The 21,649-nt window shown below is 39.3% G+C and overlaps 2 protein-coding genes across 2 annotated transcripts in view; one reads left to right on the plus strand and one right to left on the minus strand.

Moving 5' to 3' along the window:
- Nucleotides 1-15,064, minus strand: part of Ppme1 (protein phosphatase methylesterase 1) — a 48,274-nt gene extending 33,210 nt beyond the window's left edge. The window contains exon 1 of the mRNA XM_055623422.1: nucleotides 14,828-15,064. Within this exon, the coding sequence (XP_055479397.1) occupies nucleotides 14,828-14,928 (101 nt within the window). The 5' untranslated portion in view covers nucleotides 14,929-15,064. The remainder of the gene's footprint in view (nucleotides 1-14,827) is intronic.
- Nucleotides 15,065-15,505: 441 nt separating this feature from the next.
- C2cd3 (C2 domain containing 3 centriole elongation regulator) overlaps nucleotides 15,506-21,649 on the plus strand; it is a 93,656-nt gene continuing 87,512 nt past the window's right edge. Inside the window, exons 1-2 of the mRNA XM_055623307.1 lie at nucleotides 15,506-15,610; nucleotides 17,482-17,751. Of these exons, the coding sequence (XP_055479282.1) occupies nucleotides 15,556-15,610; nucleotides 17,482-17,751 (325 nt within the window). The 5' untranslated portion in view covers nucleotides 15,506-15,555. The remainder of the gene's footprint in view (nucleotides 15,611-17,481; nucleotides 17,752-21,649) is intronic.

Below are 21,649 nucleotides of genomic sequence, written 5' to 3' on the forward strand. Positions count from 1 at the left end.
ACTACTATTAAAAGGCTTGGAGGCTAATAAACACAACCCTCTTACTTAAACATAGGAAGTGTTCCCACAAGAGCAAATGAGACACACACAACTACAGAAATCAAGCCTGTAGTACACAAGTAAGGACAAGGAGCAACTCAGTCTAGAAACAAACTCTGACACTACCTGATCAAACACAGGCCACGTCGATTCAATTGGGGCCAGAACAGTCTTCCCACAGATGCTGGGGTTACTAAACACATATAAACAGTTTCCACACAACTTCTACTTTCAGAAGGATAGAGTTAAGTACATTTCATGAAATGTAGATTATCTTAGTTTACATTTCATTTCAATAATTACAAAATTGTTGAATACATGGCTAATGCAAAAAATAGACTATCAGAGTCATTCATTAGTGTCAATGGGTGATTGGTTTCAGGAACCCCATTAAAGACACCCAAATCCTCAAATGCTATATCACTTAGATAAAATGGCTTAGTACTCTATTTTCAATCATTTCTAGATGATCTGTAACACCTAATATAATGGAAATGCTATAGGTATGATCATGCTGCACTCTAAGAGGACAATGAGGGACTGTTTCCCTAAATATTAGAAGCACTTGTAACTGAAATTAGTAAAGAACCCACAGACATGAACAACAATTATTATTCATTTGGCTACATCTAGAAAACAGTGTAGAAACAAAGACTAGAAAACAAGCAAAGAACTACAAGAGAATAGCACCCAAGCCTCATGTCAACTTGGAGTTCCCAACAGCAATGGGACATGATGGATTCCTGGGACACAGGTGACAGCTGTGGTCTTCAGCTGCAGATTCAGGAAGTCCAATCAATACAAGAGCACACTAAAACTGCAGAAAGTTAAGGACGGCACTGAAGGACATGTCATAGGCTTGTTCATACACTATCATCAAGTGACACAGAAAAGGACTACAAGAACCCAGTGCCTGTCAACTACATCAGGCTAAACAATCTGCTGCTTAAACACAAGAGAATGCTATGGTGATAAAGACAGAATGTAAAAGTATTCATGTACTGCAAAGGAGTGATCAGAACATGTTAGATTTTAAAAAGCAGAACAGTAAGTTCACTGTTTTTATGTAAGGATATAGGAAAACACATAAACATATCTGTTAAACTTCAAGTTGGAACAAAAATTAGGGGAAACGGCTCCTTGTGAGGAATGTGTACCAGTTAGGCTTTTCTGAATACACAGTTAAGTATGACTTTGGAGTCATAGGAATAAATTTTTTTAGTATGTGTTTTAAACAGCTTATGATAACTGTACAAGATAATGGGTTGTGACATAAGATTTCCATATATGTATATGACATTTGTTGATCATATTCACCTGCTCCACCACCTTTCCATCTTCATCTCAGCTGGAGTTTTCTTCAACATTTCTCTTTATTGAATTCTGTTTTCAAATCTTGGATTGTTGTCATCATTTCATTCAGCCTTACGTTTGTGCTTTCTTGGGCATCACTCAGGTATCTATTATCTTTAAACACACTGATCTGTTTCTTTGTGTCTTCTTTAAACTCCTTAAATTCTTTCCTGATGCCTATGCTTATTTTTTAAATTCTGTGTCCTGGAGTTCATCTAGATAATTGTCATGGGAGAACATTTCTATAGGCCTGGCGGGTTTTAAGGTAGAAATACTATCTTGATCTTTCTCTTTTTGTTTTTGTTTTCTCTCTCTCTCTCTCTCTCTCTCTCTGTGTGTGTGTGTGTGTGTGTGTGTGTGTGTGTGCAGACTTTTTCTGTGACTTTTGTGTCTGATGTAGACACAGCAGGCTGGGACAGAGCACAGGATGTTTGAGCTGGGCTGGCCTGGAGTCTAGGGGTGAAGTGGGTGGAACTGGGCAGACCAGGTCTGAGTTCTAGATTGTGGACACTGTCTAGATCCAGAACTGGGGAAAGTAAGCAGAGGGGGGATCTGGTAGACTCGGTACTGGGCTATAGATGGAGCAGGAGGGATGCAGTCAGATGGTAGGAGAAGTGGGCATGTGGGATATGTTTCAGAGCTTGGAGGTTGGCAGGAGATAGGAAGTTGTCTGCAGCAAAAAGGCAGAACTAGGCCAGGACATTGGGTACACAGATCTGGGTATTGGGATGGTAGGTAGAGGTGAAGATGAGGCAGACTCACCCAGCTGAGCCCTGACACAGAAATATAGAAAAGAAGGGGAAAAAAGTATCCTAAAATTAATTTGGAACACAAAAGACTCCAGTTAGCCAAAACAATCCTAAGCAAAACAAAACAATGTTGGGTATATTACCATTCCAGACCTCAAGATACATTACAGAGCTATAGCAATAAAAGGAGTATGGTATTGGCACATAAACAAACATATAAACCAATGAAACCTAAACATGAATACATGTAACTACAGCCATCTAAGATTTGACAAAGATGTCAAAAACAAACACTGGAGAAAAGACAGCATCTTTAGCAAACGGTTCTGGGAAAATGGATGCCCACATGTAGAAAAATGAAATTAGATCTGTATCTATCACCTTGCACAAAAATTAACTCCAATGCAAACCTGAAACATTGAAACTGCCAGAAGAAACATAGGCAGTACCCTGATATAGATGTAGGAAAAGACTTTCTGAACAGGAATTTGCCCAAGAATTAAGGTCAACAGCTGGCAAGCAGAACCTCATCAAAGCAAAAAGCTTCTGAATAACTAAAGAGACAATCAAGAGGAAGCCCACAGAATGAGAATCTTTATCATCTATACATCTAACAGAGGATTATTATCCAGATTATATAAAGAGCTCATAAAACAAAAGATCAACTCAAAAAATGGACTACAGATCTAAACAGAGAATTCTCAAAAGAATAAATAAAAGTGGTTTGTAGAGGAATTTTAATTCAGAACATGGCTGTTCTGGCAAGAGGTCACATCCAAAGAACTTCTAGGTCTGTGTGATCCAGCTGTAATAGAAACATACTTTTAATCCAGGAGAAAGAGGCAAGCAGATCTAAGTTCAAGGCCAGCCTGGTATAGAGCAAGTATCAGGTAAAGAAAAGCGTAGGCACGGTGGTACATGCCTTTAATCCCAAACTATGAAGGTAAAGTTAGTTTGTAGAAGGAAGCACACCTGTATGGAAGTGATGCCTAACTGAGTGGCAGAAAAGGTGATGAGTCAGAGAAGGATTTGCCAGAATAGGATATGACCAACTCTCATAAGAAAAGAGAGAAAAGGGAAGCTACTTAAGAGGCAGTGCAGAGAGAGGGACAGAAAGCAGTTTTACTGGGACAGTAATAGACAGGTTGCAGAGGGAGAACACAGGTGAAGACCGAATGAGCCAGAGAATCAGGAGCCAACAGAAAGCAGATTGTTGGAGTTAGTTTGAGGCCAAGCAGAGCAATTCAGGGACTGAGAGAAAAGCCAGATTGAATAAATTAACTAGGAGAGCAGTCTGAGCCAGAACAGCTGAATTAAACCAGCCAGCTATGAGTTCAGAAAGAACAAGTATGCTTATTCAGCTGTAAGTCTCAGAGGCTGAAAACATTCTACACCCAGGTAAGATTGTATGGCGGCTAGAAGCTTCCAGGACTAGGCCCAGGTTAGCAGATGGAGGCAATAATCCTCTGAGACAATTGAAACAGGGGAATAAAAGTTCCTTTTGCAGTGGTTCTATTAGTCAGCATTCTCTCAAGGCACAGAATGAGAGATTTATTACAGTGGCTCAGCGGCTGTGGTTTGGGCAGCCCAACAATGGCAGCCTCCCAAGAGAAAATCCAAGAATCCAACAGCTGTCTCCCAATCTGATCTCACAGTCCCAGAGGATTCCTAGAGCGTGATACTAGCTATACTCCAGGCTACACTAGATCACAAGTAGGTCCTTCACTGCTAAGCGAAGGAATGTCTCAGGAGCAGAATACATGAACTTGCCAGTGACAGTAAGGGCAAGCAGGAAAAAAGCCAAGCTTCCTTCTTCCATGTTCTTTTAGATAAGCTGCCACTGGAACATGTCACCCAGACACAGGGTGGGTCTTCCCACCCCAAAAGATTTAGTTAAGAAAATTCCTCCCAAGCTAGCAGCTTTCTGATTTAATCAAGTTGACAATCATAAGATTAGAAATCACAGTGTCTAGGAAATATGTCAAAAAGTGCTTATCATCCTTAGCAACTAGGGAAATGCAAATCAAAACAACCCTGAGCTTTCATCTAATCCTAGTCAGAATGGCAAAGACCAAAGATCAACAAAACTGACAATAAATGATGAAAAGAGGGTCTGGGGAAAAGGAAACTTTCATTCACTATAGGCAGGATTATACATTGCTACAGGCACTCTGAAAATAAGTACGGAGAACCCTTAAAAAGAGAAAAAATAAATCTACCATATAATCCGACTATATGATTTCTTGGCAGATGCCCCAAGAACTAAATGTCATCATTGCTGCTCTATTCACACAGCTAGGAAATGGAAACACTGCCCTTCAACTGCAAATGGATACTGAAAACGTGACACACGTGCATTATGGAGTGCTGTTCAGCCACAAAGAAAAATAAGATAATGACATTTACAGGTAAGTGGATAGAACTAGAAAATATTACATTGAGGTAACCAGACTCAGAAAGACAAATGTGGCATGTTCTTTCTCATCTGAGGCTCCTGGCTCCAATTCTTCAGATGTGGGTATACAACACAGACTAGTAAAGGAAACTAGACACTAGAAATAGCAAAATATAAATGATTTGAAGGGAGAAATGGAAAAAATGGAGGAGGGGTAAAATAACTGTAAGCATGTCTCAAAACGCCATAATGAATCCTATTATTTACCTAAAGTATATATACTAAATTCAAATCTATGTGTATACATATACAATTTGAGTAAAATTTTCCCATTTGGGCTGACAATGCTCCCCACAAGTACTATAGACTATCTAATAAAAACTAATACTTTGATCTGAAAAGTCTCCTTGAGTCGTTCATCAGGGAAGTCCCAGAGACTCCCAGAACAACGTAAGCTATTGCTGCTGCCCCTGGCTACGTCCCCAAGGTTGGCATTAAGTCCTGTTGAAGACACATGCACTTTGGACACAGGACCCCAAGAAACAGAGCTGGCTTTGACCTGAAAGTCTCCTCCCGTGGGGACCAGCTTACACAGTACTATATGGTGCCTTGCAATCTTCCAAGGGAGGGAAGGACCAGGAGCTGTACCCATCTGTGACACTTAGGGACCACAACAATGGACGGAGTGGCAGGATATCCCTAAGGGTGCGATAGTGGCTCCCTTATATTACAACAGCTAATGTAATATATATATAATATGCACACACGTGTAATATATATACATGTGTCTATATGTGTAATATATACACGTAGGTACATATAGATACATGCAATATATACATATTACATGTAGATACATATATATATAATATATATTATTCTATCAGTTCTATTCTTTTAGATATCTCTAATACACATGTACACACACATAAAATAAATGTAAAAATTGTAAAAATTAAAAAATGGAAAAATAAATGTAAAAGTCAAATGGTGGAATAGTTCATTTGGTAAGATCAACCTTAGTTTGGTTGAAAAAAAAAGATCAACATAAGTAAGTTATATTTTTATATAGTTACCTAAAAATTAAAAAACCTAAAAATAAAATTAACAGAACAATCCTATCAAAGTATCACTGTTAAGAATACTAAGAGTTGGGGGTGGTATAGGTGAGATGGCTCAGTGGGCAAAAGAATTTATTTAAAAAATCTGACCGGAGTTCAATCTCCAGAACTCAATGGTGGAAGGAGAAAACTGGCTCCACAAAATTGTCCTCTGGATATCACACGCACACAATGGCATGCGAATCTCACCTGCAATAACAATAGTAAGTATACCTTTTTTCAATTTCTAAGAAATTAGGCCATCCTTAGGGTGGCTAGGGAGACGGCTCAGGTGGTGACCCAGGTGCTTGCATGGGGACAGGAAGACCTAAGTCTGTGTCCCAGCACCCAGGGCAGGCCAGGCAGGACAGTGTGCACTTGTAACCACAGAGCTGAGGTGGAGCCGGGGGATGGCAGAACACTGAGCAGGCAGCCTGGCCAAAGCAGCGAGTTCCAACTGTGAGAGACCAACCTGAGGAATAAGGTGCAGGCTGGAGAGCCGGCTCAGCTGCTAAGAGCACTCGCTGCTCTTGAGAAGGACCCAGATTTGATTCCTCCCATCTACACAGTGACTCGACTGTCTCTAGCTCCAGTCCTGGTGGTCCAGCACCGTCTGACTCTTCAGGCTCCGGGCAAGCATGAGGTATACAGGCATACATAGGGGGCAAAAATTTGCACACATAAAGTAATAAAATAAATCTTAAAGAAAAAGGTGAAGAGTGATTGAAGTGATTGAATAAAATCAAAAGTCAAGGAAGATCGGATACCCACAAAACTTAGGAAGACAGAAAACAAACTGAGTATTAAGCCATTTAGCAGAGAAATACTGACGACGGTAGGCAAATGAAAATACAAACTAATCTGTACCGAAGCCCCATAGAGTTGAGGACTCAGAGGCCCCTAAGGAATTGGAAGTATTCTGCTCTTATTGGGTTTTTGTTTGTTTTTGTTCATTCTTTCTTTTGCTGTAACTGCAGGAGTTTTAGCTTTTACATGTAAGCCTGCTCTATTTTGAGTTAATTTTTATATGTGATAAAGAGAATGGGTCCAGCTTGGTTCTTTTACAAATGGATAATAGATTATCCCAACGTTGCTTTTTTTTTTTGGGGGGGGGGTCTTTTTCCTAATGCATCATTTTGACATCTTAAAAAAAAATTCTTTTGACCATAGTGAATAGATTCTTTATAGGCTTTCCAATTTTACCCTGTTGATGTATTCAGTGACACATATTTGTCTGACCGTGTGCTAGTATCACACCATATTTTCAATGTTGTGGTTTGTACTAAGTTTAAATTAGGAAGCTTCCAGCTTTGTGTTTTATGAAAATTGTTTTGAGTCTTCTGGGTTCCTTCCATTTCCATGTGAATTTTGGGACGAGTAGTCTGGGTTACAGTCTTCATTAATTTATCCAGATATCCTCATTGTAGACTCCCAAACTGGAAATAACAGTGGTTTGTGTAAGGTCTTGCATTCAGACAAGACAAGGGATATTCAGCAGGAGTACTCAAATAATGTGGCTTTAAGCAAGTTAAGTGAAACTGTATTTCACTGAAAACCATTTCACATAAGATACTTAATCTACCAGAAACTCTAACCCACTGAGTCAGACAACATAAAAATATACTTTGCTTAAAATGCATAGATAAGAAAGTGATGCCACACAGTAAGAAAAGCTGTAATTTTATACCTTTGATAATCAAGAATTCCTTCCACTTCCACTGGGGAAAAGGGCATATTTTGTTCCACTACTCAACCAACATGAGGACAACATAGTCACTAACTTCTTTTACTAAAAATTTAAAAGGATCCACAGGAGAACAACAGAACCAAAAAATCTGAGCACAGGGGTCTTTCTTAGAGATCTTATATAGATTTCAATGTACAAGTATTACATTTCTTTAGTTATTCTAAGTATCTGTGTGTATGGGTGTGTCATGTTTGTGTACATGTTTATATATGTATATGCATATGTGTAGAAACCACGAGTGATGCTGAGTGTCTTCAGTCACTCTTTTTTCTTTAAGATTTATTTATTACCTTGGAGACTGATGTAAACTGTTCCTCTAACCACTGAGCCACTGAGAAGTGAATGGTTTGAGATCTAGATGTGCAGTCAAATGAAGTCAGCAGCATATGTCAAAGGTAAGATAGTTTTACATAAGCATAGTGCTGGCGTGTGGGCTGCTGTCTGGTTTTAAGAACTGTTCCATGGCCAATGTTCCTGTGAGGCACAGAGAACTATATTGGTCAGAGTGATTCACAAGAGTGAAGATTAAATATGAAAACGTGTCAGGAGCACTGTGTTTTATTTTGTTCCCCTTTCCCTTTCTGCATGCACTCATAAGTGAAATGTGATCACTCCAATAGAGCTCTTATAAAATAATGGGAATTTTTTATATCAAAAAAATGAACTCTATGTGATGAAGTATTATGTCACAATTTAATTGAAAGGCCTTTTTTTAAAAAGGTTCATTTGATGACTGATGATGCTTTGTTTACACAATATTTTCTTTATTCTTCTAACAACAAAATTGTGATTGATTTACTTAAGTACAAACTCCCTTAGTATTTTATTTACTTGCTTTACAGTGGTTAAGTAACTGGAACTCAAATTTGCTGAGTAACACTGAGAAATAATGAAAACACAGCATTTCCCCACCAGGTAAGCACTGTCCACTCTAACTTTAATTGGAAAGGAGGGGCCAGAAACTTAATAGGAATGCGATTTATACCTGTGACCACTGAAGCAGATGTGATCATGCATACCTGTGATTCCAGTACAGGGAGGCTCAGGAGGGAAAGCATTAGTATATAATAAACAAATTTTTATTACATTGAATTGTGTTATACCCAAAACAATGAGTCTGCATATAGAGGATCCTATTTTCTCCTCAAAACTGAGTAGGACTAATCTTACACATTTTAAGAAAAGTCAAAATTACTGTAGTTATTGCTAATTAGTGAAGCCAAGAAGAGAATCCTACTTTTCTTTTTAAAACCAATCTTTTTTTTCTTCTACAAAACAGTAGTACTGAAACAACAGTATTGAAATAGAGTTGAAAACCATGTCTGTTGAAAAGTCCAAGGCAATCCTTCTATTTCTGTATGGCCCATGAGTTGAGAGTGGTATCTGAAAGCATAGGAAGAGAGAGACACTCCATAATGACATGGAAATTATATGTTTAAAGTAGGAAGCTGCTTTGGATTCCAATTCAAACAGTTGTTTAAAAGTAATGGAACAAAAATGTAGGTGACATTCAAACCTCAGTGTTTACAAATAAAGTATTATTGGAGCACAAGCCCATTCACTGCCTGGCTTCCTTCGCCCTGCAACAGCAGAGCTCAAGTGCTGCAACAGACATTCTCTGAGCCCTTCACAGAAAAACTGCTGATATTAAAGTGCTGTACAAACGAGAGGTACCACAAAGACAGACAGAAGAAAGGAGGAACAGAACAGAAGGTTGCTCAGGTCAGGCAAAGCCTTGGGACTCACCTGAAAAGAAGGTTATGCATTCACCAAATCAAATTTATAATTTTTAAAAACTACTACAAAGGAGCAAAGAAACAAAACCCTTTGCACTCCAAGAGTTTGAATATTTTATAAGGGGAAGCAATCAATTTGCATTAGTTTATCACATACAAGCTTGACGTAGTAACAATGAGAAAGGAAAGTCAACTAGACAAAAACTAACAAGTGAATGAAAATGACAACACATGTTATGGATGCCCAGGGGATAGGGAGAGAAACAACGTGGCTTGGAGTAGCTTCAAAGAGCTTTGTGAGAGTAGGACTTCATAAAGTGAAGAAAAAAGGAGGCAGGCAAAATAAATGTAGTAGGTAGCACATACAAAAAGCCTCAGTGTAGCTCAGTGGAAGGAACAAAACTGGCATCATACAAACTGAGTTCAATACTCACTATCAACTAAAAAAATAAAAATTTAATGCCACTGCCTGAAACATAACTATGAAGAGTTTTTGATGCTTCCATTTAAAAGTGTACTATTTGATCTAGTCCCTAAACTTGGCAGTCAGCAGTGTGTAGGTGACGCCTCCTTACAAAACAGGTTTCAGTCAAAGAGATGAACATGGCAAGAGCAGAAAAAAAAATAATCCTACAAAAATAAAGCTAGTGTGGAAATTACTCCTAATAAATATTCCTCTCCTGTATGAATGGATTTGCTTTCAGGTTAAGAGAATTAAAGAGGAAAAGATAATCAGGAATGGATCCTTACAATAAAGAAACCAGTAACAAGCATGATCTAGTTTTAGGTCTTATAAACACTCCTATTGTGCCTACAATCTGGTGCAATAAAGTACAAATTCTACTACTCTATAAAGTTTAACACATTTTTATAAGAAAGGAAATACAGCTCTGGTTATGCCATCTTCAAGGCACCAGTGGAGAAATGGGATTTTTAGAATAGAGGTAGAAACAGGTTTCTATCAACGGTCAGCACTTAGCAAAAGGTCAGAGAGGGCTGGTGATAAAGTGCCCTCTGCTCACCTAATGACCTGAGTTAAACCTCAGGACCCATGAGGTAGGAAGGGAAAGTCGGGATTCCTGTGAGTTGCTCTCTGACCTCCCACATGTGTGCACACACAGAAATGCAACACATTAATACAGAATTAATTTTTTAAAACTCCAGAAAAAATTCTATCCTAAAGAAGCTCCTAGGAAGAGATAGACCAACAATTGTTATGTGAAATGGGTGTTTTATCTACAAGGAGCCAAGGCAGCTACAATGGTGTGGTTCCTACTAGATAACCAAATAAACAAAACCATACAATCAACCAAGGCAAGGAGAAGAGGGAAAAAATTTAATTCTGAAAGAAAAAAGAAAAAGAAATATAAGTTGCAAATTTTAAGCAAATGTCTCAAACATACATAGGCCCAATAGACTTGAAGATCTGCTTAGAGTTACTGATGAGGCTTATGAACTTGACAGGCGCTTTCCCAGTCACTTGTCACAAACTCTCTAGATAAGGAATTTTGCAGGAGAGGCTAATACTGAAGTTTAATTGGAGCCAGCCACTTAAATCAAGGCACTGCTGCTTTTAAGATGCCCTCATTAGCAGTACTTTAAAGAGAACAGAAAAAAGCAACCAGATGGCTGGCTGGGAGTTCTAGAAGGGTTGGAGTACCCCTTACTAGTGATAAGGACACCCTCTAAAAGTAGATGTTGCAATATGGAAAACTGTATACAATTTGAATCAAACCATTAAAAACTGTCTAACTCAAATCTTGCATTAGGGAAGAAAACAAGTAGGTTCTGTTATGTACCCAGCATGATTTTAAATTCTGCAATAATAGTATTGCTATTTTAAAGATGGCTCAGAAATGCTCCTTCTGTTAACACTGAAGACTGGATTTATACTCAAGTGTATCTGGTGCCAAAACGTTCCTTCTATGATAGTATGATGGTTGAAGCCCAGCCAGAGCAGGAAAAAACTGACCAGAGCTACATGGCTTGGCAATGGCAGAAGAGAAAAAGACTTGATAGGAAGCAAAATCAGTGTTTCTGATGGGATTTAAAATGGCTGAAAATTTCCCCATATTCTCTTAGTCAATGTTCAAAATATATTGGTAGCATGTGCTGGAAATAGTAGCCGACACCTTATTTGAAGCATCTATTAAGGAATTATGCCACCAGATTTCAGGCCTTATCAAAAAACAGCACTGGTGTACTTGAAAAGGAAATAGCTCCCAAAGGCTAAAGCTGGAGTGAATTCTAGTTCCACCTCACACCAGTTGGGTGACTTTTGATCTAATACAAAACTCCTTACCCATAAATGGAGGGATCTATTTCATAGAACTGTAGGTAGATTAAACCAAATAGCATAACTGAACTGCAGTGGCAATGCAAAACATTTAAAAAATAAGTATTACTATATTATCTATAGATATATTGGAATTTCTAAATACAATTTGAAAAACCCAATGATACTCAAGAAAATTCATAAACTTGGAATAAACAAATGAACATAAAGTCTGGTGAAAATGAGGCAAGAAATCAGGGTATCCTAGCAAACACTTCTAATCCCAGCACTAAGAGGCTGAAGAAAGATTACCTAGAATTTGAGACAGCCTGAGACTCTGTTGCAAAAATAACCCCCAAAAAAACAAAAACAAAACAAAGAAAAATTAGTTTTGGGTGATGGTCAGTGCACACAATTCCAGCACTCAGGAGGCAAATGCAGAAGGATCCTGTAAGTTCAAGATCAGCCTGGTCTACACAGTGGGTTCCAGGTCAGCCTGGGCTACACAGTAAGACCCTGTGTCCATCAAACCAAGGCAGGGAGAAAGTGATAAGTAAGCAGCAAGTAGAAAGCGAGAGAGGAAAAAAAAAAAAAGATGCTTAGAAATGGACAGAAATGAGATTCATCAAACCAGGACTAAGAAAAGATAATCCTGGAGACAGAATACACAAATGAAGTATAAGTAGGGTCGTAACCATGAATCAAATCAATAGGTCTCTGTCTAGACACCCAATTGTACTCTCTAAAGTTAGAGCTCTACCAATTAACTTTTAAGTGTGCCTTACTCAGTAGCAGGAATATTTAAGTCTTGGTTTTCACATTTACTAAAATATTTCCTCTGCCTTTGAGTCTGCCTTACAGAGCAAAAATACAAATTTCTAGTCTCTCAGGTTCCTCAACCAAAAGACACAGTGCTAAAATGGGACAGTCTCTAAGTTCTCTTTCAGCTTTATGATTCTAAAAGGAAGAATCTTATTTACTATTAGCATGAGACTCCTTAGAAAGCTTATGTAGAAATAAGAAAGCAGAAAAAGCAGAAAGGAAAATAAGACATTTGAGGATCATATACAATTCATCAAAATCTTCTCCTCTTCATAACACTGACAGAGCATTTTTCTGCTGGGTTTGGTGGCATAAACCTGTACTCTTAGTACGCAGATAGTTGAAGCAGAAGGACCAATTCCAGGCCAACCCGGGCTACAAGATGCTGTATCATACAAAAAAGGAAAGAAACAGCATCTTTCTAAAGCATTATCTTTTCCAGAATAAACAATGCCCTAAATCAATAAAACCAAAGCATCTATTTAAAAAGGATAAAGTACCAGCAACTATAAAATCTTTTAATGAACAGATTTTCTCTTGGCATTGTCCCCCAATTCATTTTCAGAAAACTTACTTGATAAAGCAAGGAGATGAGGTCTATTTAAACTTACCAGAAGCATGTAGAATTGTTTTTTAAAACTAGCACTTAAATATATTTGTACAGATGAGTACCAGTGTACAGATCAAATTGTAGTTAGGAAAAAAAAAAAAACACTCCTAAGCTAGGTGTGGCAGGATGATCATGAGTTCAAGATCAGGCTATATAGGGAGACCATGTCTAAAAAAAACGAAATAACTGAAAACACATCAAGATGCAAAGGAGGAGAACCTCCCCTATCAGTGGACTGGGATGGGGCATGGGAGGAGAAGAGGGCGGGGGGGGGGGGGAGAGGCGCGTGAGGGAGAGGCTACAGCCTGGATACAAAATGAATAAACTGTAATAAATTTTAAAAAATTTAAATGCAGATTAAAAAACACATTAAGATTATTACACTCATTTTATACTTAAGGCTAATTTTCCAAAATAATGGTATAGGTCAGCTTCCAAATTCTCTATATTTTAAAAGTCAATCTTCATGTCTTTTCATAACCAAATTTTATCTTATAACAAGCCTTTCATTTCCCCTGCTATTACGTATCCATCAATCTAGCTTCAATTTCTTTTCTTTTCTTTTTTTTTTTTTTTTACTATAGATCATAGATCTCCTGGATTCTGATTTTTCCAACCATTTCCACTACCCCTCCAAGCCCACCGCCCATTTTAATTTGCAGGATTCTCTTTCTCTCCATTCCTATAATCAGCCTTCACAGTATTAAATCTATCTTTGTTACCTTTTGATCAGTTTGTGAACATACTACTTCTTTGGAACTGAATGTGTCTCTTTGGTAGTCCTTTCCTCAAGAAAATCTACCAGTTTATTTCTCCAATCCCAAATACAAAATATACCTCTTTTCTTTTTACAATCAGTAATCCTCTAAATAACCCAATGACTATCCAATTCACTCTGCTTTCCAGCAACTCTTTCTAGTATGTTCGACTATGACGCTTTCTCCAGCCGGCAAGTATACTGTAACTTGCACAAGCCTGTCAAGGACCTAAATTTCCAAAGTTTCTTTCATTAACTCATTTGTTAAATTGGGAGTGTAGCTCAGTGATGTGGCATTTGTCTGGTGCTGGTTTCCATTCTTAACACCACAAAAATGAATAAATATTAAAAAAAAAAAAAATCAAGACACACCGCCATCCCTCCTGCTTTTCTGGCAAACTGGTCTCCCCATTGTGAAGTGGCTACTCCCTGCGCTTCACGAGTTCTAAATCTTAGACCAGTACATAGTTTCCCTCTGGTCCCATTTGCTTGGGGGGAAAAAAATGCCCAAATCTTTTTCTTTAAGCTTCCCAGATTTTACCTCTCTGGTGCTTCCATTTAACAAATCCCTATTACCAGTTATTTCTCGGCCTCTGGAGATAAATGGTTACTGTTCCAAACTCAGTGTGTCTTTCTCATCACACCTCACCAATCTCCCTAGCCTCCTGGCTCACTCCCTTTAACAATCTCCTAGCTACGTTCTATGTCTTTCCTTAGGCCCATTCCCCAAGCTTTCTAGCTCACCCCTCATTCTCTGAACCCGACTTTTACAATTCTGGAAACTTTCTCTAGTCTCTGCGCCTCAGATGTTTTCTGTACCCCTCAGGTGAAAGCCTTCTTACTCCTGGCCAAGTTACGTGACCCACCAATTCCCCTCAACTTTTCTCTCAATCATTCCCTATTCGCCTTAACTATGGCAGATTTCTCCTCATTTCACAGTTTCATTCTCCCAATTTCATCACTTCTAGAGTTGCTTCTCGTCATCCCTTAAATTATTCTTTCATCTTTCTCAACCTTGTCCTTATTCCCCCCTCTCTCCAACGTTATCCGTCCTCCAATTTCTATTCCCTTAGCGCCTCACCTAGTCCCCGAATCTACCTTCTACCCTATCTAAACATCTCCAGGCCAACACCAGCATTTCCTCCAATTCACAGCGTCCCTTCCCGAGGCACTCTGAACGGCCAAGACACCATTCTCCAACAGCCCGGGCCTGGCCTCCTGGGAGAGAGGTACAAGTCACGTACCCCATCCGCATCTTTGCTCCACTCTGACTGCCTCCGCTGCCGGGCAGAGGAGGGCGAGGGGGTAGGCGGCCGAGGTGCATGCTCTTTTCGAGGGCCGACATCAAGGGGAGGCCGCACGTCGACAACTGTGGCCGAAGCTCAGTCCCACGATACGTGCGGTACAACCGGTCACAGCTCACTCCTCTAACGACGCCCAGTCGCCTTTGGACAGCACCCAGCCTCCAGCAGCACCGCCTACCGCCCACTGGCTCAGTAAGCCCCGCCCCCTCGCCTTAGCGCTTCCACCGGAAGTGCGCAACAGCCTTCGCACAAAGGAAACTGGGTAACGGAGTCTGCGGATCCTTCACACTCCTGTCAGAGAACTCGACAACCCTCGCCGGAAAAAGGAGTCCTCCTGAAGGCAATGCATGCTGGACAATGGAGTCCTCAAATGGTGTATTGCTTTGCGCTTGCGCACCTGCAGATGCCCTGGTCCAACCCCTCAAAGGTAATAAAGCAAAGCATCCTGGGTGTTGTAGTCCAATCGCAGGAAAGCATATTGGAGCCTTCTATTGGCACCGCTTTCCCGGAACTGTTAGAGGAAGAGTTAGTTGCTTCTTCCTGCGTCCCAGGCTTCCCAGCGGCGCCCGTTGCCGGGGAACGCGGGCGCTTTGGGAAGGGATGGCGGGAGCGTACAGCTTAGGAGCTGGCACCTGCGCCGAGTTGGTGACGAAGGGCCCGAGTTCGGCATGAAACAACGGAAAGGCCAAGTGTCTGTGGGCGGCCGTGGGCGCAAGAAGAGAGGTAACTTTATCTGTCTGAGGTTGAGGGAAACATAAAGGGTGAAGGAATTCTAAGGAGACCTCCACCCGTTCCGGTTAAACAAAACAAGACAAAACAAAACAGGACGGAAGAGAGAATAACCAGGGAACCATAAGTTCAAAGAGGATTTTTTTTTTTTTAAGAATGGAAAATAAATAGCTCCTGTGGGTCGATAAATGAGGCAAAGTGAGCATTAATAGATACAGAGAGGAGAACTAAGAGCCTGAGATGATGAAAGGGTGCGTGGTAGTGGACTTGTTGAAATCAGTAACCCAAGCTGACTAGAAGAGTAGGGATTGTTAGCTTCAGTGACAGCAGAGCATAAAAACTGAAAATTAAATATGTGGCTATCCTCACCTTGTCAAATTGGGTGACTCTGGCTTTTTAAGTTAGAGTTGTCTCTTTAGTGATGATAGTGCTGTTGAGAACAGCGGTGGTACGTTAGACCGTTGGGCTAGGGGCAGAACTGACACCAGTGTGGGAAAGAATCTAATCCAAGCTATCTAAAGATCGATGAGGCGATTTTGAGATGATGGAGGCTCCGGGAAGAAAGATGTTCGGTGTTGGTGTTCCCTGTGTTACCATTCAGGCACTGGTTGAGAAGAAGAGAGTCACAGAGTGTGAGTGCAGCGGAGTACAGAATGTCCTTGCTTATTGCGTGTGCATATCCAGGTGCACTTACTATATGCGTGGATATGCATATGCTTTCATGTTTCAACGAGTTATCCCTAAGCTTTATGGTGGATCTTTTCTCCACTCTACAGGGCACAAATTGTTTGTTTTAGTTGACATAACTATTTATGTTGATTCCTGATAGGATAGGCTTTAGTATATTTTCTTCTTATGAAACATGATCATTTCCCAAGGAAAAAAAAGTCAGAGAAATAGAAAGATACATAAATGGTTTCATTTGTTTGTTGAGACAAGATCTCCCCCATGGACCCCAGGCTGGCCTTGAACTTAAGATCATCCTGCTTAAGCCCCTCAAATATTTTTTTAAGTCTCTTCTAAATCTTTCAGAAAGAGTACTGATTGAAAACCAAGGTTGTAATTGATTGTTTCATTTACATTTTGATTCATTATCTTTCTTAAGTCTAGTCAGATTCAAAGGTAATAAATATTATGAACCCAGAACTGAATGATAGCAGCCAATCTAAAGATGTTAGTCTCTGCCCTTCACTGCATAATCTTGGCAGCAAAGACAACTTAAGATGGCCTTTGCTGAAACATGAAGTTGTGTTGATACACACTAAATTGTATGTAAAAGGAGCTACTGTTTTATGTTTAATGGCAGTTTTAAGTGTTAGATAAAATTAATGTATCTTAACTGTGGATTTGTAAGAGTATTTAATAAAACTTCCAACTACTGAGTTCACAAATCTGCCCACTTGAATAATTACATTTGTGTTTTTCAAATGCTATCTTTAAATTAAAGTTTGGATTATCATACCTTACACAAACAGTTCTTCACTTAGAATGACCTGAATGCAACCTAAATATTCTTAGTTATCCAGCTCACATAACTGACCAGGTAGGTTATTCTATGGCCTGTTTTTCTAGTTACTTCTAGGTATTAGAACAGTTAGTTAAAGCCTCCTCTGTAGACACTAAGTAGTTTTGTTTATTTTTCATTCAAAGAGCATATTAGGGCGGGGTGGTACACACCTTTATCCCAGCTCTCAGGAGGCAGAGGCAGGTGGATCTCTGAGTTTGAGGCTAGCCTCTTCTACATAAGTGAGTTCCAAACAAGCCAGAACTACTTAGTAAAATTGTCATTTAAAGAAAAAAAAAGTGATTTCTGTTTTCCATAATTAGTCTAGATTTTAACTCAGTTTTGTTGTATTCCTCTGTAGGTTTGAGTGACATTTCGCCATCTACAAGCCTGCCACCTCTGGTTGAAGGGCAGTTACGCTGCTTTCTCAAACTTACTGTTAATAAAGTTGTATGGAAGATTGCAAAGCCTCCCTCTTCTGTACTTGTCCGAGTGAGATGGTGGGGAGAAACATCAGCTGGAACCCTCTTTTGCCCCAGGGATGCACTGCAGACTGAACCAAAAGCTGTGAGGACAACTACTCGGTATGCTATCCGCTGTGGCCCGAAGCAGTTTACCTCGTACCTAACAGGTGTGTTTTGTTTTGTTTTCTTAAGGAAGAAAAAAGGTGTCTTTTAATACAGGAATCAGAAGTCGCACGTTTGTTTGTGCATCCAGTGAGATGACTGTTCAGATGATCATCTGAACATTTAAGTTGGTGCTAGGAACTGTAGGATTTGGGGAGAGTAACTTTACATTTTTTGACCTACTTCCTCATCTATAAAGTGAAATCAAATAGCTACCTTTGATCTGGGTATTTTCATGAAGAAGCAACCTGGTTGAGTCAAAAGAACACAGATTTGAAGTCTAAACAGTTAAATTTGGACTCTAGATTCAGACCTGATTGCTGTGTGATCTGTATGATGTTAGGAGGTTTATCTCTTGTTTGTTTGTTTTGCTTCATTTTTTCAGTTTGGTTTGGTTTTTCGAGACAGGGTTTCTCTATGTGGCCCTTGACTGCCCTGGAACTCATTCTGTAGACCAGGCAGACCTGTAACTCAGAGATTTACCTGCCTCTGCCTCTCAGTTGCTGGGATTTAAGGCACACACCACCACTACCAGGCTAGAATGGTTTTTAAGATCATAGAATCTCTGTTTCCTATTATGGGGAGAATAGTATTGTCCTTATTAGGAATTATGGGACTTGACCTGCACCATTTTAGGTGAACGGTCTACACAGATATTATTTGAAGCACTGAAGGATAAAGTCTTATGTTATTGTCCTTCCCAAGAAGCCATGTAAAGATTAGTTGAAAAAAGAACTGACACTAAGTGTTAATGAATAATGCCAGCTAGTATGTGAGTAAACATATTATTCCATACCTAGAGAATTATGACTATTCTAGGTTGTCAAGAAAGAGGAATCTTGCGAACTATTAGGAAACATGTTCCTACTTCTGCTTTTACCCTTGCTACTTTACCTTGAACAAGCCATTTCATCTTCCTAAATTTTAATTTTCCCATCAGTAATTTGAAGGAACCTAACACAATATGCTATGCCAAAGCCCAAATTTAATTTCTAGTTAGGAAGGAAATCATAGGAAAGATAGTATTTGAATAGGATACAGATAGGGAGATATAAGAGATGACCTAGCTGTCAAGATAACCATGATAAGTTTCTAGAAAATAGAGGGCCAAGATGGGCCAGTGGGCAAAGGCTCTTGCCACTAGAGTTGGAGCTAAAGGTCCCGCCTAGTAAAGGAGGAGTACCTCTGACAGCCACTCGAGCACTATGGCCGTGCACCCTCCAAGAAATAAACAAATGAAGTAGAAAAAAGAAAGAAAAGAAAATGAAGAGCCAAGAAGTCTATAATTCCTTCATACAAATATATACTGAAAGTGAAAACTTGGAGCAAGTATGACTATTTCTTATTCTGTATGGGCATTTGCCTTACTGTTGTTCTTTTCTGTACCCTTTTCTTGCATATCACACTTAAAATGCAAAAGGTAAATTAAGGGGTAATTCATAGATTATCATGAAACAAAGTGTCCAGGGTAGAAAGAACAGTCAAACAATTGAGTTCAAATAAAACAAAAAACACAGGGAGTGATGGCATGTTTCATCGTTTGTGAAATACTTTCAAGTCTGTCATCTTGTGAAAATGATCCTTGATGTAGGTGAGGTGATGGTTCACTCCTTTAATCCTGTCTCTGAAAAGTTGCTAAACATTGTAGTGTTTTGAAAGCCTTTTGTCAAAGGAAAGTGAAAATACAGTTGAATGATTAAGATGATGCTTCTGGTAAGTCCTAGACTTCATGTCATGAGGCTTAGCCATTTGCTGTGGGTATTAGACTCATTTTCCAAGTGGTGGGCTTGAAGTTTAAAGAATTAAGTGATTAACCCACGGTCATCATACCACTAGCCTTGCTTTTAGGAAGAGCGCTTATAGGTGGAAAGACAACTCAGAAGTTAAAAGTACTGTCAGCCTTGGTTCCCAGAACCCGTATGGTGGCTGTCAACAGGCCGTACCTCCAATCCAGGGGACCCAAGGCCTGCTTGTGGCCTTGAGGGAGCACCAGACACAGAAGTGGTGCCCAGACATACATGCTGGCAAACCTGCATACACATAATTTTCTAAGAACAGAAGGCTTAATAATGCCTCGTTGTTTATTTTATGTCTTTTCTTCTTTTACCCTTTACTCTTTTGCCAGAAATAGTGGCCATAAACATTCAGAGACATATTTCAGTAGGCTGTGACCATTTCATCTTCAAGACTTTATCAGAGAGGATTCAGTTGGAATGAGTGACAATGGGCATGCAAACAATACTGGATGATACCACAGCAAAAATGAAAGATAGAGTTCATAAATCTATTAAAAATGAAGCATTTTTCTTCTTTAGCAAAGTGTAGTAAAGTAATATATATAGTCAATTTTAGAATTAGATACAACTGAGTTTTAGCCCATGTTGATGACTTTAAAAGTTACTGAACATTATGTGACCTCTCTGTTCTTTTTTAACCCCCAACCTAGAATTAGAAACCCCTGTATCAGAGAACTGTGAAGAAAGGGCCAGGCATTGGGGATTTAGCTCAGTGATAGAATACTAGGCACAAGGTCCTGGGTTTGATCCTCTGCTCTAGAAGAAAAAAAAAGTGCCAATGAAGTGGCTTGGTGGAAAAGGCACCTGCCACCAAGCCTGATGGCCTGAGCTTGATCCCCAGGCTCCACATGGTAGGAGGAGAGAACTAAGTCTTGCAAGTTGTCTTGCCTTTACCTGTGTGCTGTGATAGACTCAAAACATACAACATGAAAATAAATAAATGTAATTTAAAAAATAAATTATAAAGAAAATGATGAGGCATGAAAGAATCTAGTTACTAGTAGGAAACCAATAGATGTTGGTCCATTTCTCTTAGTCTATGTGTGTATATCATTTGCAGCCCACAGAGTGCTTTTTCATCAGTTTATATAATTTTTTGATATAACCACCAGAAAAGGACTGTGGTATGTTAAGTAATTTGTTTAAAGTCATATAATAGTCATTCAGTGGCTGCTATGTGGGAAGACACTGTCCTGAGTAATCTGTATGCAGTGTCCTCGCTTAGTTCCCCCACACAGATGTTAAGATGCCTATTTTATAGATGGTTGTGAGTTCCACCGAAGCAGCTTATGAATATTAGAGCCAAGAAGAGCCCACATGGATCTTCTCATTATAAGTCCTATATACTTTTCATCTGAATTTTGGACAAATAGTAATAATAAACCATTTCTCAATTTGGTAAGAAAATATTCAAAATTTGTACTGTTTTGACATGATTTTTAGATTCCATTTTTGTACATTTTATTCTTTTTCTATGAATTAAGATCATAAAGAGAATAAGTTGTTGAATGTAGTTAGGGGTTCTATTTCTGTTTGTCATGATTTCTAGTGTTTTTAGTTCCTCAGTACTCCAAATATTACTTAGGAACAAGCCATTAGCTACTGGGAGGTCAAGACAACCCCTGAGATCATTTGTTGTGTTTTTATATTTCAGTGTTTTAGAACTAATGCTTTAGTTCTTGGGAAATACATTACTAGTACTTTTTGTTTTTATTTATTTGATTTTTTAATGAGGCAGAGTCTCACTATGTGGCTTTGACTGGCCTGGAATTTACTATATAGACCAGTGCTAGGATTAAAGGCTTGTGCCACCACACCTGGCCAAATACATTTACCAGTACTCTTAAAGATATCTTTTGGGGCTAGAGAGATAGCTCAGAGGTTAAGAACACTGCTTGTTCTTCCAAAGGTCCTGAGTTCATTTCCCAGCACCCACATGGTGGCACATGATCATCTGTAGTGAGATCTGGTGCCCTCTTCTGGTGCACAGACAGAATGCTGTATAAAAAATAATAATAAATGACATTTGTGTAAAAAAAAAAAGAAAAAAGAAAAAGGATTGTGTGTGTGTGTGTGTGTGTGTGTGTGTGTGTGTGTGTGTGTGTGT

This window comes from Psammomys obesus, unplaced genomic scaffold (genome assembly GCF_907164565.1).
Source record: "Psammomys obesus unplaced genomic scaffold, mPsaObe1.curated_primary_1811, whole genome shotgun sequence".
Classification (NCBI taxonomy): Eukaryota; Metazoa; Chordata; class Mammalia; order Rodentia; family Muridae; genus Psammomys; species Psammomys obesus.